The sequence below is a fragment of the Heloderma suspectum genome, chromosome 13 (genome assembly GCF_057233095.1).
Source record: "Heloderma suspectum isolate Gila_16-S chromosome 13, 16-S_ref, whole genome shotgun sequence".
In the NCBI taxonomy this organism is placed as follows: Eukaryota; Metazoa; Chordata; class Lepidosauria; order Squamata; family Helodermatidae; genus Heloderma; species Heloderma suspectum.
In genome coordinates this window covers 31,986,652-32,012,994 of record NC_139470.1, presented here as the reverse complement: position 1 = coordinate 32,012,994, position 26,343 = coordinate 31,986,652, and the positions used below count along the sequence as shown (strand labels likewise).

Here is a 26,343-nt window from a genome sequence, read left to right as displayed (position 1 = left end):
TGCAAAGAGTTTGAGGCAGAGGGGACTGAAGCATTCCGCTCATTCCCTGAAGCCTGTTGGGTGTAGGGACCACTCCCCTGGATCCAGAGTTTGTCAGCTTGTACATTTAAAGCTTGTACCTTTAGATGCTGAGCTTTGGTGGACAATGTGTGACTGAGCCCATCTGAGCAGCCTCATACCCTCCTTCTGGAGGGCCCTGGATCTTGTGCCCCTCTGTTAATTGATTAAGCTTTGGCCACTGTGTTGTCTGTCCTTACTCGATGTCCCTCAGTTGGAGGCAAAGTGGAGGAGTGCCAGTTGGACGGCCCTGAACCTCCAGGAGCTTGATGCTCCATCGGGCCTCCTCCATCAACCAATTTCCCTGGTCCTCGAAGACTGTTCCTCAACCTGATAAAAGTATTTTGTCAGGAATATCCAAAACAGCTCTTGAATGGGAATGCCCTTTAAGAGGCTGGCTTCTTTGGACCATCAGATCTGCAAGCAACAGATGTCCACAAGCAGCTCCACTTCTGAGTTCTGGTTCATCATGATTTACATCTGGGAGTCCGGTAGGAAGGTCTGGAGTGGAGCCTCGCCCATTGGACTGCATTTTGGCAGGAGACCATCATCCCCAGGAGCTTTACCAGATGCAGAAGCCAGGTCCTGTGTTCAAGACATAGGTGATGTGCCAGCTGGCTCAAGGATTGGTGATCTGTGGATAGGGTCATCAGATCTCTGCGAGTGTCTAGGACTACCCCCAGGTGTGGGAGTGTCTGCACAAGCTGTTTTTATTTCTGTTGATTAGGACCCTAGGAGCCATAGGACTCCCAGTGCCTTGTTGGTGTCCTCAATGCCTTTTCTCAGGGATGGGGAACATATCAGCAGATTGTCCAGATATGGGTGGATTGTAATTCCCCTGGTCCTTAGGAGGGCCACCAGTGCCACAAGAATCTTGGCGAACACCCTCAGGGCTGAGGCCGGTCCAAATGGAAGGGCCCTGTACTGAAACTGGTCCCTGCCATAGCAGGTCTCCATATGGAAGCTGAAAATGAAGACTGCCTCCTCGCCCCTCAGGTGGGGCCTTCCCCAAGCTAGCTGGCCTCCTGCATGCAAGGGGAGAACCGCCATCGTTATCTATCTGTTGTTTATTAAAAGTATGTTACACCAGGGCAATATACAAAATGTAAAGGAAATTGTAATATGATCTACAACAAACACAATAAAACAGCATCAACTACAGCAGGGGTACACAACAATTTCAGCCCCTGGGGCAGCACCCGGTATTGGCTAGAGTGCTGGGGGCTGCTCTTGTGCATGCATGCACACATACCCTGCCACTAGTGAGGTGTGTCATTTCCCAGTGCCAGGGTGAGAAATCTTTTTCTACTCGTAAGTAAGTGGTGCTGAATCACTCAACAGCACTTTCAAATAGCGTCCCAAATACCAAACATCTGCATGTCTACTCAAAAGCAAGCATGAGCATCATGCCTACTCAGAAGTAAGCAGGACAGGCTTCGGATGCAAGCAGGATTGAATCACCCAGCTGCTTCCTCCCTAGGCCCTGCCCCCGCTGAGAAGGGCAGCCTTTATCAGGGAAATGCTCTTATCTCCAGTCAACTGCTGATCAAAGGTAAGAGCTTTTCCCTGCCAGGAAAGGGTAAAACTGGAGAAAGAAGCTGGTGGGTGGATCAGTTGGGCTGTGGGGAAAAAATGTGGGTGCTGGCTTCATGAGATGCTGGCTTTATGGCCTGTACCAGGAGCACCAAGGGCTGCCCCTGAACTATAGCAAGAAATACATAAGTTAGGCAACTCATATCAACCAGCTTAAAATAAATCAGTTTAAAATGCCAGAAAATACAGTCACAGGCAAAACTGCATCCCCAAAACACACACAGAAGCAAAACTACCCGGAAAAAAACAAACATGCAGGCAACTCCACAAAAAACACCCACAGGCAGAACGTACACATACACACAACCCCAGGCAAACCCCCCACAATTGCTGCTTCCCCCTCCACTGTCTGGTCTCCACTCCTCCCCCCTCAGTTACTCATCCCTGTCCCCAAGCTTATCAGGAACAGCAGAGATCCTTTTTTAAAAGTTTAAATGTTTCACCCATCCATGTTTGAGCTAGCTGGCTAGTCAGGCATGCTGAAACACACCTCCAGCTGCCCCATCCTCCTCTATTCCTTTCTGAAGAAAGCTCTGGGTACCCAAGGTAAAACGTTTGTAATGTTTTTCAATGTATTTTTCTTAAATCAGGAAAATATTAATGGAGACTTGGTGGATGCCATGGAGAAGGTTTAGGGCTGTTGTGGAGTTCACAGGTGCCATGTTGCTGATCACAGCTCCAGGGGACAATTGCACACTACTGTGATTACCATGTGCAGTGATATCACTTACTCCACAGTGCCTACAACTACGATGAACAGCCTCAACCTTTTTCCCAGATATACACTTGAGTCTTTTCAAATCCTTCACTGGATCTGCAGGTAGTGGAACACGCATCTAACTAGCTGCTGCCCTGTTCCACCAAGGTAGCTTGAAAGGCACAACAGCTATTCCCTGGCAGGTATCCTCTCTCTCGATAAGATCTGGAGAAGGTGCGGCCTGCCTATCATGCTACTGGCCCTTTATGCAACTATTGTGCTTTGGGGAATGCATTATCGAGACAATGCGTTGCTGGATTTTTTGTGCAAGCTCTTAGAGTAGGGGACTATGCCAGGTAAGGTAGTCATCTTAATCACTAATGGAATATTCAAGTTGTGCATTTAGCATAAGGGAGACACAGCTGTACTTCTTTAAGACTCCAGGAAAGTGCTTTGACACCTTACAATACTGAAGGTCAACTGACATAAACTAATCACTTATGTGGAAAAGGGTATTGTATGAACTTGTGCTCCACTAAGAAATACCAGCTGCAATTTCTGTGATCATGACAACACTTTTTGGAACTGTTGTCAAGAAAAAAGTTGCAGCAGGGGTGTACCTGCGTAGTGCTGGTTCATATGAGACACTCCACTGCGTGATCCCTCTGTCCTTGGACGGTGGGAAGAAATTGCCAGATAAGTCATTCACTTGAATGAGCCAGCCCAAAATGGTTTATTGTGGCAAGATCATGGGCAAGTTTCTTTATTACATCCAATGAAGCAAATGTGTCACCAGCAAAAACACATGCCAGTGTAGACCAGTTTTGTCCTCAGGTGCCCCAGCAGAAATGTACCATGTTTAACAGGCCAGCCTCCCAGGGCAAAGGTTTCTGTCAAATCTAAATCCTTGAAGTGTTAACAAAAAGCTAGACTGATCCTCTTTTCGTCAGATTTCCCAAGATACTAAGCTTGATAGAATATTTTTTAACAGAAAAAATGTTAGTGATTTTTTAAAACAAATAGTGGTAATAAAGCTCTGAGGAACACAATTACCCTTCAGCCTTTTACATTGTGGGAAGAGAACCACAGGCCTGCAAAAGAGACTCTCACACACTTTACTCTAAAGCCAAAGACCCACAAGAAACTAACAAGTCTTTGAAATGCTTTGTCTTTGAAAAATAATTCACAGCTTAATCACTTTCTTTTAAATCCTAAAAGCAAAACAGGCAGGCTTTTGTGTTGAAAATGTGTTCCTTAATACCTAGAACAGAGCAGCCTTGCTCCTGGGAAACAGAAGGCCCTCAGTGAGCAGCCTCACTGTCTAAGCTAGTGGTAGGCCACATGGCACCTGTGGGCACCAATGCGCCCTTATACTCCTTTTTGGTGCCTGCCAAGGTCCCCTGCCCCTCCTACTTAAAAAACAAACAAAACTAAATTTCTTATTGGCAGCTAGGATCACTTCAGAGCAAAGGGAGGGCCTCTAGCTGCTCCCATCTTCTTGGCCCATGGATGCCTCTCAGCCACATGTGGGGTGCAGAGACATGCTTGGGAAATGAAGATGGCAGGTGGCTGCAGGCCAATTCTCTCATCTGCAGTGTGCCCATCTTGTGGTGGTGCCCAGGACAGTTTCTTAAATTGCCAAATATGCCCATGGGCCCAACAAGCTTGCCTACCCCTGGTCTAAGCAGAGGTTCCAGGAAGTTGCCACAGAAGAGTGGGCTGAGGGCTATTCATACAGCCACTGGTGTCATGCTGACTGAACTCTGACTCCTCTAATTAAATGTCTCAAATTCATTGTCTGGTCTTGGACAATACAGCCTGACCCACCTCTCTGGCCATCCATTGACCAGGTTTGCATGACTGTCGAGGCTTATTTAAGCCACAACGACCTGCAGACACCATCCTGAAAATTCAAGCCGCAACTGCAGCTTGTTGTGCTGTCCAAACCCTGCAGGGGTAGTTTGTGCGAAGGTTAAACAACCCTCACAGAACCTATGGCCTGTTTTAGGGTTATGCAATAGTTGTTTATCCCTTGCACAACCCATTCCTGCTGGGTTCGGATGACACAACAAGCTGCAGTCATGGCCTGAATAGTCAAAATGGCCACCAGAACGTGCCACAATCAACTGCGTAAGCCACAGTGGGCTGTTTGATCATCCAGACAGGCCCAATATAATCTTCATTGTAAAAAAAATGCACATAAAAATGGTGCAGTACTAATTTCTACTTTTCCGTTGGGAAGTATAGCTCCTTCACACTACGCAATTGAGTTAAATTCTTCTCTCGACAGTATTCCTGAGATTGGCTTTTACTTATTATGCATCCCTCTGTCATGGATGATTATATTTCACACTTCTGCTTTCTCCAGGTTTAATCTGCACCTGCTTTGCAAACCCACTAAATATTAAATGCACAGTATTTTCATTATCCAGATGACTGCCATATTCTCATCTTCTTCTATTGCATAACTGTATTAGAATCATAGAATAGTAGGGTTGGAAGGGGCCTACAAGGCCATTGAGTCCAACCCCCTGCTCAATGCAGGAAATTACTTTGTATGGTTGCTAATTTATCTTGTACCTCATCCCCCAAAGATTTTTGCTTATGACAGTATAGACTGTTGCTGTAGGAAAATATTAACGTCAGCATTATGCCTTGCAGTTTCACCACAGCATGTTTACACAGAAGTCCCGCTGATTTCAATGGGCCTTGCTTCCTGCTAAAAGTATACTTAGCAGTCCAACTTTAATGTCTCCTGACCAAGATGAGGCTGATGGCAAAGGAGGAAAAACTTAGAAATGTGGAAAATATATCTGATAAAAACGGTTTTAGACCATCTGATACATATTTGATCACTGCACGTGGCACAAAGTTTCTCCTTCCGTTTCTTGTTCTCACTGGCAATCGAGGATTACCACAACGGTCAGCAGCATTTTCAAGTGCTTTCAGGAGCACCTCTGCAAAGATTGCTCAATGAAGCAAAGTGGACAGATATGCAAGGCATGCCACAAACATTCTCCGAAAGGCACATGGCTCTATGCAATAGCTGGCCAGTGAACAATGGCAAAAATAGCATCATGAATGAATAATAGTGGCATATTCTTTCCAATAAAACTGATTTATGTGTAATAGTAATCCCGTTCTCTCAGAACTGGGGATGAAAGGAACATGCCATGTATAGTGGTCCAGCACTTGCTACGTATACTGGCACAGTCACCATTTTTATGATGAGCCTTCCCCAACCTGGTGCCTTCCAGATGTGTTGGACTACAACTCCCACCATGCCCAGCCAGCATGGCCAATGGCCAACTGGGGGGCACCAGGTTGGAGAAGGCTGATTTTCAATCTGTCTTGGCCACCAGATTTAAAAGGACACTTCAGCAGGTAACTTGGACTCTTGCCCATCCTGGGTGGTTACAGTAACTTTGAAGGAGTTGGGACTTTGACTGGTAAACGTCTCCCTAAGGGAGGGAGGATGCCCAATTGCCTGCAGGAGGCAACTGCCAAATTATCTACCTGCCTGAGGCTGAATCTACATAACAGAAATTATGGAGGCTGGTAAATTCTCTCACTGGGGGAGTCAATCAACTTCACAACCTGGGTGTTCTTCTCGATCCAGCCTTATGCTGGGGGTGGGGGTGGGTGGGGAGTTTCTTGAACTACATTTCACCAATTAAATCTGATGAGAAAACTGCAATTTTAAAATTATTTAAATGTACAGAAAGGGTCTTAAAAATTAAATGTGGTTACAAAGCATGCAACGGGAACTGAAATAAGAGAAGAAACCAGAACGTCTCACGGTTCAAAGTCAACTTAGCCAAATTTCCTAATATTTTGAATTAATGGATTTTTCTTCATGTATTCTCATTTCAATAGCCCCTGGTAAATATTTGCCTATCTAAGGGCGCAATCCTATGAGGATAGTTGGCTGCCTCCAAACTTGGAGGTGGCTGACTATCCAATGCAGGGTGGGCGAAGTGCAGAGGGGATCTTCTCCTGCATGCTCTGGCTGCCCTGCATTTGCAGCTAGAGTGCTGATTTCAGTTGTCTGGGGTGCCTCGGAGCGGGGGGTGGGGGAGGCCAGACAGCACATAGGAAGTGTCACAACAGCGCTTCTGCCCTCCCCTCCTCCAGGAATGTCCCCTTTTCAGCTGCTCCATGCTGCTCTTCTGAGCACGGAGCCGGGGATGACCTGCGCCTCCTACAAGACAGCAGGGGAAGGGGTGGGGAGTCAGATTTCTGGGAACCAAGCTCAGAGCACTGGCTCTGAGCTCAGTTCCCAGAAACTGAAAAATCCTATGGCCATCGAGATGCTGTCTAGTGACCATAGAATTGCGCCCTTACATTCTTGATTATATGAATGGTCTAGATCACGGGTGGCAAAAAGTAGATCTCCAGATGTTTTGGACTTTGAACTCCCAGCATTCCTGACCATTGGCAGGCTGGGGCTTCTGGTGGTTGAAGTCCAATACATCTGGAGATCTACCAGAAGGAATGATAAAATAGTAGGGTTGAAAGGGGCCTACAAGACCATTGAGTCCAACCCCCTGCTCAATGCAGGAATCTAAGTCAAAGCATCCCTGACAGATGGCTGTCCAGCTTCAAATTGAATGCCTCCAGTGTGGGAGAGCCCACTACCTTGATCTAGAGGCCAGCCCTATTCTAGATCCAAATCCAGCTGGCTAGTTTCTGCTGGCTAATTTTAACCTTGCTCCAGAAAAGTTGTGACCTCTATTGCATGCAATACCAAAGTAACATCAAGATACACAAGACCACTAGACCATTAGTCATCTGGGACTGCTTTAGGCCCTCTTCTCCAAAACCACATTACCTATTATAATATGATTTCAAATGACACTTCATTCTCTCTCACTACAACAGAAGGATCTGTCTGAATGAAACAGCTCTTATCCCCAACTCTATCTGCTTGTCATTCCCCATAATGGCACATCAATTATAAATAGAGTCTCATATTACTACTTAATTGCATCCTACAGAAACTGATGCCTTTCCTGCATTGTATAAAAAGTACTCTGTTTCAAAATCCATAGGCCTGTAGCTTTTCCTCAGTTTCTATGGACACAAAGCTGAATTATAATAATCAGGAGCACTGAGCTCTTCTTGCCATCACCAAAGGGATTCACATATCAGAGGCTTGGAAAGATCCTCCAGGCTTCCTGAAGCACTTCATGTGATCAGAGGGAGGAAAAGGGAGAAGAGCCTGTCAGTAGAGAAGGAAGTCCCCTGAGCTCTTTGGCCTGTCTCCACCCCAGTTCTGAAAGTTTATAGCAAACTCAACATGCAACACTGTGGTGGTGACCCTAAGGTCAGGGCTCTGCAAAGCAGCTCACAGGATACACCACACAGCTCTCCACCAAAGCCCAATATGATTTTTTCATTCATTGAGTGCATACTATATCACCAATAACTCTAAATACGGGTAAATGCAGTTTTCTGTATGAAGAACATTTTATAACATAGTACTTGATGACTGGATACCATGAATTCCATACAGAGAAGTTTTTACAAAAGAAGTATTTCAATTATGTGCCTTAACATCTTAGTTAAAAAATTCTGTATTGCAAGGATACTGGAAAGCAAAGCACAAACAAAACTGACGAGGAAGGTCAAGCGCAAGAGTATGAATGCAAAGATACACACACACTTTTACATATGCAGCTATTTCCCTAGTTACTGTATTTGGTTGCTCATGCAAACTGAAAGCTGGTATTACTATTATAAAGAAGCAGTTGGTTTTTATGATACAGACAGAAGCTGTTTAGTTAACGGCATAAAACAGGCTTTAAATGACACTCCAAGAAGCCCGCTCAAGAGGCTGGTGTATCAGCTCAGGCAGATGGGTGTCATTTTAAGCAGCAAAAAATGTTAATTCAACTTAATTTTAAAGTTTCAAAGGCTTTCTAGAACTTCTATTTGTTTAAAAGAAACTGTTAAAATCCTTCTAGAATACCTTTGACATTTACCTACCTACGTGGCAACAGTAGCTGTAATAGGAGCAACACAACATCCCAGCCATGAGTGGCTGTCCAGTCAGTGTTGTCTCTTTGCAAAGGGAGTCTGTCTTTAATCAGCTTAGGAGGCAGGACAGCAATGAAGCTTCAGCCAGAGACATTAGTAAGTCCTATTCTTTTTTGTTATGATAAAAATCATTCCTCTTTCGTCACAGAGGCCAACCTACATGAAAGGCTTCTATCTTCTAGAACTACAAGGGGAAAAATGATGACAGTTATGATGCAATGCTGTTGTTTCCAGGAGCCATTCTTTTTAAGCACTCAGAACAGAAACTGAGCAGCATACCTGGAGCCCATACATACCATCAGAAGCCAAGAAACGGACCTGTAAAGACTGGCAAAGAAAAATCTAATATGGACTTACTGTTTGGTTATCTTCATACAGCTTCAAGTCATATCCACTCAGCTCCACGCAGAAAATTATTGCTGTAACCCCCTCAAAACAGTGGATCCACTTCTTGCGCTCAGACCTCTGCCCGCCCACATCCACCATTTTGAAAGTCAGCTCTTTGAAAGTAAACTTATTTTCCACAATGCCCGTAGTCATGTCTCGAGAGCGCAGAATGTCTTCAACAGTGGGGATGTAGTCTAATGCAGCAATCCTTTCTAGATCATTCAAATAGTAGGCAGCGTTATCCTCTAGATGGTATTCATTGGAACGACAGAAACACTCCTGCACACCGGGGTCAGCCCAGAGCCTTTTCATGACACCCAGTAGCTCAGGCGTGATCTCTCCCTTGCTTTCTGCAGGTCCTGTCAAGGCAAAAAGCTGCACCGCATCATAGGCTCGATCAGGATTGTGGAACTCAATCTTAAGGGTAGCCAGAGCACGGATGATGCGTGTGAGGGAGTCAATGGCATTGTAGATAATCAAAGGCTTGTATTCTTTGCAAGCTTCCAAGTTAAAACCACCACTGTGAATAATTTTCATTTGCTTGACGATGGTGCTTTTGCCGGAATTGCTGGTGCCGAGGAGTAGGAGCTTGATCTCACGTCGTTGTCGCTGACTCTCAGAGCGCAGGTGGCGGTCAATTCTCCGGGACCGCCGCGCTGCCTCTTTCTCCTCAGAACTTTGCCTACATCCCATGGTACAGCAGAGACTAGCAGAAGGGGATATCTGGAGATTATGCCTCTAAGAAAGAGCTGCAATAATTCGCATGACTGGAATACAGTTCTGGAAACGGGGGCGAGGGGGGAGAACACTGTGACTGTCCCCCAGTGGACATGTACCAAGACGTTCAGTCCCAGCAGGATTACACAACCATAACACACAACCACAAATGGACAATCATGTCAACAGAGCTCATGGCACTCACATTTTCTGAAAATAAACACACATTCCTCTTAAGGAAGAGAATCTTCCCTTTTCCACTAAGTGGTGAAATGTGTCAAATACGCCCCTTTGCTCTCTTGCATAATTCTGTCACTCTCTTCTGCACAAAGGTAAGGAGCTGCACTTGCTTCTGCTGCTGCACTTTAGTTTCACTTCCATTTTCCAGTTGCTGTAGTGATGCCATCAGATGCAGCTTTATTTATTTTGGCTTTCCTTTCACATACAATTCTTTTGGCCGCTCAGGTGTGGGTGCATGAATCTGCAGTATTCACCTGTTAAGATAGTGGGACAGAGGAGAAAATGTAAATGAATTCAATTGGGAAATCTGGTTTTTCTGCTATGGGACACTCACATTTTATTATGCCAAGCAGGAAATCTTGGAATGGAGCAGAAACATAGAGCAGCTGAAGGCTGAGGGACCCTCGAGGATATGTGTTCAGCACAATAGCAAAGCAAATCCCCTTGTCTTTCTAGACTGATGTTTTCATTACCCCACCCCACATGAAAGCAAACATGAGATGTTTGCCAGCTCCTTGCTGTAAAAAGACAGTCCTCTGTTTCCTGCATAGCCCTATCCTTCCCCCAAAGTGGAGGACAGAGATGCACAACTTCCTTCCTGGTCCCTTCAGTTCAACAGCATGTGTGGGTGCATCTCTGCACACACTGAAGTGGCACAAGTATTGACCAGTGCAGAAATCAGGGCTTTTCCTTCTTTCTTTTTAGAGGGTTTCTTTGGTCTGAGCATTGTATTGGGACCTTGCCTCACGGACTCAATGTACTATTCAAATAGATCCAGACCCCTCCATGCTTATCTCCAAAGGTAGTTAAGCCTCAGCATGAGTGGTGGCATTTGCTGACATCCACCCCGTTTTCTTTGCCTCACCTATTCCTCCGCTCCCTTATGTTGTCTCCCCCACTCTTGATATTTCCATTGTAAACTCCTCGAGGCAGGGGCCTGTCTCTTTGTTTGTATTACTTGGGAAAGCACCATGGACATCGATGGGATCACCATCCTGCCTTGTTAATGCACCCATTTCTACGATGAACATGGCATCTCATTGCACCCATTTCCATTTCATGATAATAAAACTGAGGAGCTATCAGTGTCCATGTACTGAACAGACTGATGACATCCTAGATCCACAAAATTCAGAGGAATCCACATTTGTCTTGAGACGTTATCCGAAGCCCACTTGCACGGAAATAACCTCCACTGGTGTCACTGGGGGGCTTTGGCTCAAGGCAATGCAGTGCACTTGCGGATGAGGACATACTGTGCACCTGCCTTGCTATGAGGCAAGTCACCTGAAGCGGTGGCAGATGTTAGATGCCATCCAGGGCACGACTGCGAAAGACAGAGGCAAATCGGCCTAGGGAGCTGCAGTCTGTTTTTTCTGCATTTTGTAGTACTTTGAGCCATTCCCTGGAAAAAGCCAAAACTGGCCTCCGGAAACACAGCCAGTGCTGCTGCAATAGACAGGTGTGCAGTTTGGTCTGGCTGCTATGGACACATATTGAATAGTGCCTATCATGAGCACTGGGTGTTTTTAAAGCTAATACTTTTTTCTTAATCTATGATGTACAAGGAATAGTGTTTATCCACATAAACACAGATGAAACTTTTTAAAAATATTCACAGATATCTAGGGTGAGTGACAGTGCAATCCTATATCTGTCTACCCAGATGTAAGCCCCATGAAGGGTCGATGGGACTTACTTCCAGGTACATGGGCATAGGATTGCAGGCCGAGCATGCGTACACAAGGCTACCCACTGTCACAGCAATATTTTAAATACTCTTTTCCTTGGCCTGGATACATTTCTAACACTAAAGAGCGAGCAAGCACTTCCATTTATTTGTTTGTTTGTTTATTTGCATATCACTTTCAAGCTTTTGAAGTACTTCACATGCATTATCTTTTTGTAATCCACACAACAGCTGTGTAAGGTAACCCAGTATTATCCCTCATATTGCAGATAAGGAGACTGAGGGAGAGAGGGAGAGGGAGGGAGAGAGAATGGCTTGCACAAGAGCAACCAGTGAGTTAAGGGCTGAGGCAAGATTCAAGTCAGGGCATCCTGGTTCATAGCGCAGCATCTTCTTAACCACTATGCAACACCAGTCTTTCTGCAGAAAGGATGTCGGTGCTCCTGCCCTTTCATTATGAAGTAAGATCGAGGCTAGTGCCACTACAGGGGATAGGAAAAAGTTGTTTCTGTTGTTCCACCAAAAACATAGGTTTTTCCCATAGCATCAATGCAATTCAAAAGTCAGCCTCTCCAAGCATTTCCTAATTAGTATATGCACACTTGTCTTGTTCCTGAAATGTTCTGCTATTTCCACCTGTCTTCCTGTATATCAGCTGTCTCCAACCTGGTGCCCTCCAGATGGGTTACATTACAACTCCCATCATTCCCAGCAAGCATGCCATGGGCATTGCAGTCCAACACATCTGGAGGGCACCAGATTAGGGAAGGGTGCCTTATATTATGTCATCTGTGGTCTGCTGATTTCTTCCAACACAAGCAATACAGCGAGATCTAATGAATGAAGCTGCCCTGCCCTGTTAGAACCCCAAAAGGGGCCAGTACAACACATCCAACCACAATTAACTTCATACTTTTGAGCAAGAAAACCAGGAGCCACCTCCCTTTACATCTATTTAGCCATAGCCAACCTCCTTAATATTCAAATTCAGGTACCAAAGTTCTGTTTCATTTATACTAACTGTTCAAAAATATGTGAGACACACTTCTCCTTTGAAACACTTATTTCAAAATCGCAAGATTTGGGAGGGGTGTGTGTGTGTGTGGAATGGCTGCTACTTTCTTCCTGTGCTATATCTGATTTGAACATTTTAAGCAACGTATTGGGTAGCCTGGCCTTTAGTACATTGTTGCCTCTGTGATGTTAAACATTTCTTGAAATTCTTGTTCTCTCTTTGCCTGCTACTTTTCTTATAAAAATCCAAATCAATGGATACAAAAGTTAAGATCAACAATATACAAAATGACAAGCAACTGCCAATGCCACTGATATCTAAAGCCTTTGTACTAAACCTGCAGCAACCAGCTATGAGATTAAATAGTTTCCGCAAAAAGGGGAAGATGTTAAGGTTCACAGATGCTTAACCCAATTACAGTTCAGGAAGAACAGAACAGCCCTTCTAGATAAAGACCAAACGTTCTTCTGTTCCAGTGTTCTGTTTCCACCAGATGCCCAAAGGTGTGGCTAACCACTGCCAGAAACAGAATGCTGGAATATATGGTGGCTTTGCTTCATCCAACACAGCTCGTCTTCCATTCAGTTGGTTCCGCATCTGCAGGCGTCAATGGAGAAGGGATGCTATAAAGAGGCAGGCATCACTGGAGAAGGCATGTCCCCGTGACATCTCTCTCTCGAAAGGGGTTTGGAATACACAGCCCACCAGTCTTCATTACAAATGATCTTCGAAGCTATGTTGCCCCCTCTGCATAGGCAACAGCTGCTCCAGTTGAACATGGAACCACAAAGCCAGCCTCCCCCAACCTGATACCCTCCAGGTGTGTTGGACTGCAATTCCCACAATTCCCAGCCCGTTTGGCCGTGACAGTGCTGGCTGGGAATTATGGGAGTTGCAGTAGAACACATCTGGAAGGCCCCAGGTTGGGGGCGGCTGCAACAAGCTAGGAAGGTCAGTCCAGTAAGAGTTTCCTTCCACAGACAGACCCTGTTCTTCCCCTGCCCTGTCCACAGAAGCTTGCTTCTCCAGTCTTCCAGACACTCCTCCTATGCACAGGAGCTAGTGAAGTCCAAGCAGCAGCAGAGCCCAGACAGCCAAATTCGATCCGGGCACTGTTTAATCTATAGGAAATGATCTGTCAGTGGCACCAGTTAGTTCCTCAGTCATTTCAATCCCATAGATAAATTGGTCAGAATCTGCTCAGAGCTGTTGTATAACACTAGAGTCTGGTAGCAGTTAACTGGCATTGAATCGGTTAGCTTGTAGTATAGGAACTTTTGCTGCCTTTTGAAGGCATCTGTTCCTTCTTCTTACTGTGCCATCTCCTATCAGAGATTAGCTATCTTTACAGTTATTTTTGTTATTGACGCCGCTGCTCTGAATGGTAGTATAGAAGTACATCCATTCCAGCAGGCATTTATTAACTTGGTGGGTTAATTTTCTCTAATATTTTATCTGCTGTCTCTTTGCCTCATGCTTATTTTATTGATGTGGTGTTGTTTAACCCTGTTTTGATTTATTTCGATATTGATATTTTTTTAAGCTTTATGTTATTAGCCAACTTGGGCATATTCTGCTGGAAAGGCAGGATATAAATTGACTAAAATGGTCACCCTGTATGATGGCCAATGTCAGGAGAAAGACAGGGGGAGCGTGACTTTGTGGATTCTTCTTGATCTCTCAGAGGCTTTCGATACCATCAAGCATGATATGCTTCTGGGGCAATTGTGCTGGGAGTGGGAGGTACTGCATTCCAGTGATTTCACTCCTACTTAGATAGCTGGCTGCAGAAGGTGGTGCTTGGGGAATATTGCTCAGCCACATGCATTTATTTTATTTTATTATTTTTATTTATTAAATTTATTAATCGTCCATCTGGCTGGTCACCCAGCCACTCTGGGCAATGTACAATAATAAAAACAGTTTAAAACAATAAAATTCTACTTTAAAAACATCACATTTCTAAAAATACCCTAACCCCCCTTCCCTAGGGAGGGAGTTCCACAGAGTGGGGGCCACCACAGAAAAGGCCCCCTCCCTCGTCCTCACCAGCCTAGCTGTCCTGGCTGATGGGACAGAGAGAAGGCCATCCGAGGCTGATCTTGCTAAGCAGCCTGTCTGGTGTTGCTGGAGGCATTCCTTGAGATAGGCTGGGCCGGAACCATATAGGGTTTTAAAGGTCAAAACCAACACCTTGAATTTGACCTGGAAAACAGTTGGTAACCAGTGTAACTCCTTCAGCACCAAAGTGATGTGATCACGCCAGCAGCTGCCTTTAATCAGGCGAGCTGCTGCGTTCTGTTACCAGCTGCAGCTTCTGAACTACCTTCAAGGGTAACCCCACGTAAAGCGCATTACGGTAGGCTAAACGAGAGGACACCAGGGCGTGTAGTATCAATGGGCGCAGATGGTCGGGAAGGAAGGGGCGCAGCCGCCGTATCAGATGGAGTTGATACAGCGCTGTCCAGCTCACAGCTGACACCTGAGCCTCCATGGACAGCTGGGAGTCCAAAATGACCCCCAGGCTGTGGACCTGGTCTTTCAAGGGTACCCATACCCCATTTAACACCAGGTCAACATTCCCCAGCCTCCTCTTGTCTCTCACCAAAAGTACCTCGGTCTTGTCAGGGTTCAGCTTCAGCTTATTCCTCCCCATCCAACCACTCACCGTCTCCAGACATCTGGACAGGGGTTCTACAGCCAACCTTGGTGAAGATTTAAACAAGAGGTAGAGCTGCGTGTCATCCGCATATTGATGACACCGCACCCCAAACCTCCTGACGACAGCCCCCAGCAGCTTCACATAGATGTTAAATAGCATCGGGGAGAGGATGGAACCCTGTGGCACCCCACAAGTGAGTGGCCACAGGGCCGAAACCTCCTCTCCCAGTGCTACCCTCTGGTACCTGCCGGAGAGTAAGGACCGGAACCACTGCAATACAGTGTCTCCAATGCCCAACCCCTCCAGGCAGTCTAGGAGGATACCATGGTCAACGGTTTCAAAAGCCGCTGAGAGGTCGAGGAGAACAAGGAAGGAGCATTCACCCCTATCCAAAGCCCTCCTCATATCATCCACCAAGGCGACCAAGGCTGTTTCTGTCTCATGCCCAGGCCTGAAGCCTGACTGAAATGGATCTAGATAATCGGCTTCTTCCAAGTGTGCCTTCAACTGCATCGCTACCACCTGTTCAATCACCTTGCCCAAAAAAGGCAGATTCGAGACTGGGCGAAAGTTGTTCAGAACTTGGGGATCCAAGGAGGGCTTCTTTAAGAGCAGTCTTATCACTGCCTCCTTGAGGGCTGATGGCATCACTCCCTCCTCAAGGGAGGCATTCACCACCGCCCTGATCCCCTCACCCAGTCTCTCTCTGCAGCCTATAATGAGCCAAGATAGGCAAGGATCAAGTAAGCAGGTGGTCAGCCTTACAGATGAAAGCACCATATCCACTTCATGAGAAGGAAGAAGCTGGAACCAATCCCACAAAACCGGTTTGCCACAGACCGCATTCTCCAGTATAGGGTTCTGCAGGGGTCCATTCTGTCCCCCATGTTCAGCATCTCCATGAAACCATTGAGTGTGGTCATCCAGAGATTTGGAGTGCATTGTCATCAGTATGCTGATGACACGCAGCTCTACTTCACCTTTTCATCTTCATCAGGTGAGGCTATGGATGTGCTAAATCGGTGCCTGGCTGCAACAATGGACTAAAGAGAGAGAGTTCCACAGAGTGGGGGTATTGTTGCACATGATGCCCTCGCCACCTTCCTAATTTCAGCTGGTTGCACCAACTAAAAGCAGGCTACTTCTCAACCTGGCTAATTTGTGATCCTTGGATATTGCTTCCTCAAAGGCTTCTTCCTCTCCACTCCCCACAGCATCAAATTCAGCATGGTAAATATGGGCACAACTGTACACACTGACCCATTTCTTAAAAATAAGTAACAAGACTTACAATTATGAGAGAAAGTACAGGAAATACCCAAAAATTAGTTCCAGGACAACAATGGACCGAAATAAAATGAAATGCAACAAGATGGGCATATCCTGTATATTGTGCACTTTTCAAAATGTTGCACATTTGGTTTTTTAAAGAGTGACCAAAGCTAAGCAGTAAATTGAGGGTTGGGGGAGGAAAGGCATTCTGCTTCAATATGAAGACCACCCAAGTTTATATGCTACATATATTTTGGAAAATGAACCAAGGCATGAGAATACTTTAATTTTTAACTATAAGCAGAGAACATTCTGTATCAAGAAGAAACCCAAATTCTATTTCAAGGAAATCAAACTCAGATTCTGCACTTAAAAGAAATCAGAGATTGGAGGCTGTGGAGTAAGGCATTCAAGCACACAGCACCTTCCACCCCAGGAGCTTTTTCCAAACACAGCCTGCGTGTTTTAAACCCATATATACAACCATGAGGGCTAGAAGCATACCACCTGTTCATTTCTTAACGTTCTCAGGATTTTGTGTCAAGGCTAGACAAGCTGCTATATGGGAGACACATGTACCCATCTCTGGATTTTTCGTTGTTTTAATATGAAAAGATCTGCAGTCGTCTGCCAGCTTGATTGATGGAATAGCAGGGGAAGGGAGATGGGGCTGCTTCGACTGTGAGGCCCTACATGACTTTAGCTCAAAGGACCACATCTCCCATACCAATCAGGCCAGCTACTAAGTTCTTCCTCATAGGCCTTTCTTCAGGTCGCCCCCCGCACACACACAGCTGGGTCTTCAGGAGAAGAACACTCTCCCCAAGGAGGCTCGCACGCTCTCTCTCATGCATTTTTGGTGCCAGGTAAATACTTCTGCATTTGTCCTGGCTTTGTAGATACTGAGCTTTATGCATTGTTTTAGTCTGGTTTGTAGACTATTTTCTTCTGCTACTGTTTCATGCTACTATTTCATACTTCCCGCCCCCTACCCTAGATATACACAGTTGTTTGGAATATTTTATCTATGCTAGCCCCTTCTGAGAGGTTTTTACCAGAAAAGCACAATAGAAATTGGCCCACCACATCTCAGCATTCCACTGACTAGGGCCTTGGCTGGATTACCAGCTCTCTCCACTGGAAAACTCCCAGGAGCATTCAGAAATCCACTGGATTCCAACTTGGGTGCCACTACTGAGAAAGCCCTCTCCCTAGTAGCTGCCCACCACACCTGAGTAGGTAGGTAGGGGAGAAGGCTACCTTTCAGGCACTGGTCTCAAGCCACCAAGGGCTTTAAAAGTTTAAAACCAGCACTTCAAATTGGGCCTGGAAACCAACTGGGAGCAATGCAACTGATAAAGCACTGGTATAATATGAGCAAAATGCCCAGTCCCAGTTAATAATCTTGCACCCATATTTGGACCAACTGCAGTTTCCAGACCATTTTCAAAGGCAGCCCCACAAACGATGCATGGCAAGTCTAAACAGAAGGATACCAGAGCCAAACCATTTTCATCAAGGTATGGTCGCAGCTGGTTTACCAGTCAAAGCTGATGAAAGGCCGATTGAGCACCTATGGACAGCGCTGGCTCAATAAGCACCAGCAGACTGCAAATTTGATCCTTTAGATCAGGGTGGGAACCTCCAGTCTGCAGGCCTAATTCAGCCTGCCAGCCTTTCCCCAGGGCCCTGCCTCTCTCCTTGGCCCCCTTTTCCCTTGGCTGAGCTGTAATCTCTGATCAATTGAGCAGCAGGGGTGGAGAGGTGAGAGGTCAGAGATTACAATACAAATTACACATGATGTGGAGAAAGTAGAAGGGGGAATGTTTTTCTTCCCTCTCATAATACAAGAACCCAGGGTGGAGATGAATAGCAGGAAATTCAGGACAGATAAAAGGAAGCTTTTGTAATACACCCAGAGAAAGTTTATTTAATCTATTAGGCAGATTAAAAATAGAAGAAATATTTATTTAATCTATTTGTACCCCAGCTTTCTACCAAAAATGGCACTCTGTAAGGTGACTTACAGAGACAATTAAATTGGTTAAAATAATAAAAGCAATACATTAAAATACAATAAACACATAACAATTACAGAATAAAAACAGCACCCAAACCAACAGACCCATTTACAGGCCAATGCCTTCTTGAATAAAGCAGTCTTTGCCTGCTGATGGAAGGACAGCAGAGAGGGAGTGAACCTAGCTCCCCTTAGGAGAGAGTTCCACAACAGGCTCATACAGGAGAAGGTGGTCTTTCAGGTAGCCTGGTCCCAAGCCATACAAAGTTTTATAGGTCATAACCAGCCCTTTGAATTCCATCCAGAAACAGACCAGTAGCTGTAGCTATAGTAATAAGGGAGTCATGCTCCAACACCTTGTCCAAGAATGGAATATTGGAGACCAGCCAGAAATTATCCAACACAGTGGGGCTCAAGGTGTGTTGTTGTCTTTAAACCAAGATCGTAGCACTGCCTCTTCTAGGCAAGACGGAATCGCACCTTGCCATAAAGGGGCGCTCTCCACTATCCTTACCTGCTCAACCAGTCCCCCACCCCAGGCTGCTTGTATAAGCCAGGAAGGGTCGGGCGAACAAGTGGTCAGCCTCACCTCTCCAAGAATGCTGTCCACTTCCTCAGGCTGTACAAACTGAAAAGTATCCATTGTAACTGGATAAACAGGATGGCAAGTTACATCCACTGGACCTGTATCAATAATGGCATCCAAGTCAACATGGATACAATTAATTTTATCTGCAAAGTGTCACTCAAATTGGTCACAGCAGGCTATATTAATTTATTTACAATATCAGAAGATTTTGGAGCAGTGAACAACACGGTAAAAGAATAAAACAGCAGGTTAAAAAAGTTAAAACATTTTTAAACTTTTTTTTTATATCAAGTAGTCCACCTCTTCATTTTGTGGGTCAGAGCATAACAGGCCTCTTAACTACTTGAAAAAGCTCTGCTGGGTGATTCTGAGCAGACACAATGGTGGTGAAGTACAATTTCTTCACTGCCCTCATTGCCACAGGGTAGACTTTCAAATGAGCTCTACCTGTGTTCAATCGGATTTGTTCAGAGTTTTCCACCAATGTCACTCTAGTCAACTTCCCACTCATTTCATTGCCTGCAGCACCCTGAAAACCAGGGGGCTCGTTTGGCTCCACTCTGTGGGAGAGGATACTCAGGAGTGACAGGTCAGTCGCCTGGGCCATGTCTCTAGTCTAGAGATCTATTAGGGCTTCAACTGAATTAGAAAGCCATCCAGATCCATCGGTCTCCTGGGCTGGACCATCTTAATTGGCCCCCCACCCCTGCAGAGGCTCTGTCCCAGCAAGTCTAAATCCAACCAGGGAGTGATCTGTCCATGAGGACAGAACTTTAGAAAGTCCCTCCACCCCCAGATCATCATCATTCCACCCTACACAGAAAAACAGATCCAAAGTGTGCCCTGCTGAATGAGTGGGGACAGATACTAATTGGGAGAGACCCATGGTTGCCATGGAGGCCATGAATTCCAGAGCCACTCCCGACAAGGTGGCCTCAGGATGTATGTTGAAGTCCCCCAGCACAACACGCCATGGAGACTCCAGCCCCAAGACCACCTCAGCTAGCTCAGGAAGGGAGATTGTTGAGCAGCCGGGTGGGCAGTACACCAACAGAATCCCTATTCTGTCCCAAATGCAATAAACCAATTTGAAACTGGAAGACTGCAGGGTGGGGCACCTGGACAGCGGGACAGAATCACAATAGACCACTGTGACTCTGCCTCACCCCCACCCCCAGTCTTACCTGCTGCAACATGGAGAACCCAAGTGGGCAAAGCTGGGAGAGATTTACTTCCCCAGTCTCAATCAACCAGGTCTCTGTGATACAGGCCAGGTCAGCACACTCATCCAGGATCAAGTCCCGGATGGCTGTCATTTTCCCATTCACTGACCTGGCATTCAGCAGCAGTACCTTCAACTCAGGGGGACTGCCACCAGGTGTCAGCCCTAGCTTCAGTGCCACTGTGGGCCCTACACTTTTGGACTCAGAGCAGAATTATTTAGAACCCAGTCCAGTTGTGGGAAGATTGGGATCTGAGAGTTGGCTCTGCCTGGCTTCCCGTCTGATTTCAGGCCAAAGGAGAGTGATACTTCCTATCAGCCACAGCTACAGGAGTCAACTTTGAATGAGACTTCTGATTTATTGCCTGGGAATGTGGGAACCATGCAGGAGGAAGACTCCGCTCAGGGGTGTCACACAGGTTCTTCTTCATGGTCTCTGTGCATCGCACATATGGGCTCTGCACCTGCACGGAGCCTCGATTCAGGAAACTTCTATAGCTGAGGAGTTTGGGCAGGAACCCTTTCCCCAACATCAAGTGTGCATGTCCCTAGCAGGTTCCCGCTTTTTGCTTTAGTCCTCTTTAGACTGCCATTGTGGTAGCCTCATGAGGGAACTTTGCTGTGATCAGTTGTCTGATAACGTTTGTTTAAAGCTGAAGTTTTTATTCTCTCTTTACTTATTTATACCATGTTTTTCCCTCTCCCTCTTCTTGCGTTATTTTATTTTTTGTTTTTTTTTCATGACCTAGCAATTGCCCAAAAGGGGTATGGCCCTCAGGGCGCCATTTCCTAAGTGGGTCTGTTATGGGAGCAAGTTGTTGCTGACAGATGGACGCTCTCTTTGCCTTTTTTGCCTAGGCGACAGGCACATTGTTGAGTCTTGCCCACATTGCCAGGCCTTTACTAAGCAATCTAGGTGTAATTGTTCTGATCACCTAAAAGTGGTGTTGTGGAGGAAGCCACTTGAGGGTATTGAGGAACCTAAGGGTGCAATCCTATGCATGTTTGGACAGAAAAAAGCACGGAGTTGGGAGGACTTTTTCTGTCTAAACGTGTCTAAACATGTATAGGGTTGTGCCCTAAGTCAATTATGGCTCAGCCGTCTAATAGCCCACTTCAGGGCAGGTCTGTTGCCCAATGCCTGTTCAAGTGTCAGGGTTGGAGTCCCATCAGCATCTCACTCAAACTTTGAGGCAAGCATCTCCAAGCAGACAGGACCCCCCCCCCCATGCCAGGGGTGGGTCACTGGCCCCTTCACTGACAAAAAAGCTTACAAAAAAAGCTGAAAGCGTCAAAACAGTCTGTTCTCCCTTCTTCTGATCTCAAAAATTTATTTAATTATTTATTTATTTCATTTCTATACCGCCCAATAGCCAAAGCTCTCTGAGAAGGAAGGAAAAGGCTTCTAAAAGTTGGCAGAGTCTGCACAGGACCAGTCGCAATCACCAGCGTCAACTGCTCTTTCCACTCCTCTACCAATGTCATGGGATCATCCGCAATCACCTGTACCAGTCGCTCCAGCCGCTGCTCCATGATTTCAGGATCATACACTATCACCAGTGCCATTTGCAACTCCTGCTTCTCCACTAATGCTGCTCTTGCCCATTCCGAGGACTGTTTCGGGCCCAGCACAGGATCCAGTTTCGATCACATCAACATTGAGAAGTGAGATCCGAGACATTTCCCTAATAGAACCACCTGCCTTGCCACCTTGTCCATACCAGTCACCACAGTATAACAGATACCAGGACAGACTTCATGATTCACTGGAGTCTGTTTTCTCGGTGACCTCAGTTTGGAGGAGTCATGGACCTAGACCATTCGAGCAGGATCAGTGCTGATCAAGATCTGCAGTTTCCAATTGGGACAGGCATTCAGACTGGGACATGCCATACAGGAAAGCCTGAGGCTGGGAAGAGGACCATATTGGTTCTTCCAGTCACTCTTACTACTATCATCGTATGGAATCCTTCGATCCAGAGGCCTGTCGGTACTGGTATCAGCATTGGCTACAGTGTCAAGGCCACCGGATGATGAGGGTATATTCCTTGCTCCTCCACCAGTTGTTACCAGGCTCTTTCAGCCATCATTGGCATCTCCAATGCTGCCATTGGTCTCAAATCAACAGCCATCAGTAGTTCTCCCTCCCTATCCAATTATAACTTCCAGGCCCCTCCTTATGATGGCACCTTCTCTGCAGCTTCCAGTCTTGTCCGCTAAGCTACAGTCTTTATACCTTATAGGCCCCTTCCAACCATACTATTCTATGATACCCTCTGGCAGTCCATCAAGCAACTAAGGCTCCTTCTGCCTTAGTTCTTGGACAGAATGGGGGAACTACAACAGCAAAGGGCAGACCAGAAGCTTGAAGAGCAACAGCAAGATGAGGCAGTGGGAAATGCTGAGGTGAAGAAAAATGGAATAGAGGATACTCCTTGGAAAAGGGTGACAGTTAGGAGAAGAAGAACTAGACGCCACTCTGCACCGGTGGAAGCAGTGGAGCTGTGGAACCGATTCCAGGTACTTGCAGATGAGACTGGAGGACAGCCTGCAGAGGAAGAATCACAGGGGAACCTGCATGAGAATGAGCAAGAGGATGAAGGTCAGTCAAACAGAGGCGATGAAACCCAGGCCTACAAGAAGAAGAAGAGAAGAGTGGTAGTAGTGGGAGACTCCTTGCTGCGTGGGGTCGAGACCCAAGTATGTCGCGAAGACCCATGGACTCGCCAGGTATGTTGTCTCCCGGGAGGACAGATTAGAGACGTGACTGAAAGGTTGCCTGCGCTCATAAAGCCCACTGACAGGTATCCCTTTCTTCTCATCCATGTGGGAACAAATGATACCGCCAAGCGGAGCTACGAAGAGATCACGTCAGACTTTGAAGCTTTGGAAAGGAAACTCAAGAACTTTGGGGCCCAGATAGTTTTCTCATCCATCCTTCCAGTAGTTAGAAGAGGGATAGAAAGGGAACGAAAAATACTCCGGGTGAATGACTGGCTACGAAGGTGGTGCCGACGAGAGAGATTTGGATTCTGGGACCACGGGCTATGCTTCCTGGAAGATGGGCTGTTGGCTAGGGATGGGTTGCACCTCACAAAGGATGGGAAGAATGTGTGTGGCCACAGCATGAAGAACTTCATCAGGAGGGCTTTAAACTGAATCCTACGGGGAAGGGAGATGTAACGTTGGGGGTAACGATGGACATAGGCGCATGCACTGCAATGGAGAGAACAGCTCTGATAGCACCCAATAATAGTCTTCAGACACATGTAGGAAGAAAGCCAGACTATGAAGCACATGGTCTTCGATGTCTATATACTAATGCCTAGAGTATGGGAAACAAACAGAACGAACTTGAACTCTTAATACAAGAGGGAAATTATGACCTGATAAGTATAACTGAGACTTGGTGGGATGACTCTCATGACTGGAATACAGCAATTGAAGGATATAACTTGTTCAAAAAGAACCGGAGGAACAAAAAGGGAGGTGGGGCTGCACTGTATGTGAAAAATACATATCTCTGCACAGAAATACAGGAGGATGAGCTTGGTAGCCCCAGCGAGAGTATCTGGGTTGAAATAAATGGAGCAAAGAATAAAAGGAACCTGGTGGTCGGAGTCTACTACCGGCCACCCAATCAAGGAGACGACAAGGATGAAACTTTTGAAAAGCAAATAGCCAATGTTTTAAGGAAGCATGATGAATTAGCATGATGAATTAGTCCCCCATTAGTAGTAATGGGGGACTTCAATTTCCCTGATATTTGTTGGGAGACAAATTCTGCAAAACATGGCCCCTCCAGGAAATTCCTGACTTGTGTGGCAGATAACTTCCTCCTACAGAAAGTAGAGGAAGGAACTAGAGGATTGGCTACCCTTGACTTGATCCTAACCAACAGAGATGACTTAGTGGATAAAGTAGCAGTTACGGGAACTCTGGGGGAAAGCGACCATGTTATACTTGAGTTCTTGGTTCTAAGGGAAGCAAAAGCCGAGTGTAGTCAAACGCGTACCCTGGATTTTAGGAAAGCTGATTTTCATAAACTCCGAACAATGATCAGTAAGGTCCCATGGCAAGTGACGCTAACGAGAAAAGGAGTCCAAGATGGGTGGGAGCTTTTAAAAAAGGAAATTCTCAAGGCACAATCACAAGCAATTCCAACAAGAAGAAAAGGTGGAAGACAACAGAAGAAGCCAATGTGGCTTCACAATAAGCTTAGGGATGACCTGAAAACAAAAAAGGACACATATAGGAAGTGGAAAGAAGGCCAAGTAACAAAGGAAGAGTACAGGCAGATAGCACAGAATTGCAGGGTTGGCGTCAGGAAGGCTAAAGCTGAGAATGAGCTGAGGTTAGCGAGGGATGTTAAAAACAACAAAAAGGCTTTCTTCAGCTACGTGCATAGTAAAAGGCAGAGGGTGGTTCAGCTATTAAATAAGGATGGCAAAACGATAACAGATGACAAAGAAAAGGCAGAGGTGCTCAATTCCTACTTTGGCTCAGTCTTCTCCCAAAAGAGGGTCTATGACCCCCCTGGCAAAGGCGAAGTACAGGCTGAAGGGGCAGGATTGCAGCTTGAGATCGACAGGCATATGGTCAAGGAACACCTCATTACTTTGAATGAGTTCAAATCTCCAGGGCCAGATGAACTGCATCCTAGAGTCATAAAGGAACTGGCAGAAGAACTCTCAGAACCGCTGTCTATTCTCTTTGAGAAATCATGGAGGACGGGGGAAGTGCCAGATGACTGGAGGGGGGCTAACGTTGTCCCTATCTTCAAAAACGGTAAAAAGGGGGAACCTGGGAACTACAGACCAGTCAGTCTGACATCAATCCCTGGGAAAATTCTGGAGCAGATCATAAAGCAATCCATCTGGAAGCACCTTGACAACAATGCCGTGATTACTCGAAGCCAACATGGATTTGTCAAAAACAAGTCCTGCCAGACGAATCTGATCTCATTTTTTGATCAAGTAACCTCCCTTGTAGACCATGGGAATGCTGTAGACATCATATACCTCGACTTCAGCAAAGCTTTCGACAAAGTACCCCATGATATCATGATGAGCAAACTAGCTCAAAGTGGGCTAGATGAAACAACGATCCGGTGGATCCACAGTTGGCTACAGAATCGGACTCAAAGAGTGCTTCATACCTTCTCATCACCTTCTCAAACTGGGGAGAGCTAACGAGTGGGGTACCGCAGGGCTCAGTCCTGGGCCCAGTGCTCTTCAACGTTTTTATTAATGACTTGGAAGAGGAGGTGCAGGGAATGCTGATCAAATTTGCAGATGACACAAAATTGGGCGGGATAGCTAATACTTTGGAAGACAGAAACAAAATTCAAAGTGATCTGGATAGACTGGAGCGCTGGGCAGAAAACAACAGAATGACATTTAAGAGGGATCAATGCCAAGTTCTGCACCTAGGAAAAAGAAACCAAATGCACAGTTACAAGATGGGGGATACGTGGCTCAACAACACTACAAGCGAGAAGGATCTTGGAATTGTTGTAGATCACAAGCTGAATATGAGCCAACAATGTGATGTGGCTGCAAAAAAGGCAAATGCTCTTTTGGGCTGCATTCATAGAAGCATCGCTTCCAAATCCCGGGAAGTACTAGTTCCCCTCTACTCAGCACTGGTTAGGCCTCATCTGGAGTACTGTGTCTAGTTCTGGGCACCACACTTTAATAAGGATGCAGACAAACTGGAGAGGGTTCAGAGGAGGGCAACAAAGATGATCAGGGGACTGGAAACAAAGCCCTATGAAGAGAGACTGAAAGAACTGGGCATGTTGAGCCTGGAGAAGAGAAGACTGAGGGGAGATATGATAGCACTCTTCAAGTACTTGAAAGGTTGTCACAGAGAAGAAGGCCAGGATCTCTTCTTGATCATCCCAGAGTGCAGGACACGGAATAATGGGCTCAAGTTACAGGAAGCCAGATTCCGGCTGAACATCAGGAAAAACGTCCTGACTGTAAGAGCAATACGACAATGGAACCAATTACCTAGGGAGGTGGTGGGCTCTCCCACACCGGAGGCCTTCAAGACGAGGCTGGACAGCCATTTGTCAGGGATGCTCTGACTTGGATTCCTGCATTGAGCAGGGGGTTGGACTCGATGGCCTTGTAGGCCCC

General features: G+C 46.0%; 2 protein-coding genes across 2 annotated transcripts in view; one reads left to right on the top strand and one right to left on the bottom strand.

Moving 5' to 3' along the window:
- Window positions 1-26,343, top strand: part of RSPH14 (radial spoke head 14 homolog) — a 140,114-nt gene that overhangs the window by 53,862 nt on the left and 59,909 nt on the right. The gene's annotated exons all lie outside the window — the stretch shown is intronic.
- GNAZ (G protein subunit alpha z) overlaps window positions 1-26,343 on the bottom strand; it is a 94,997-nt gene that overhangs the window by 36,775 nt on the left and 31,879 nt on the right. The window contains exon 2 of the mRNA XM_084819915.1: window positions 8,744-9,984. Within this exon, the coding sequence (XP_084676041.1) occupies window positions 8,744-9,466 (723 nt within the window). The 5' untranslated portion in view covers window positions 9,467-9,984. The remainder of the gene's footprint in view (window positions 1-8,743; window positions 9,985-26,343) is intronic.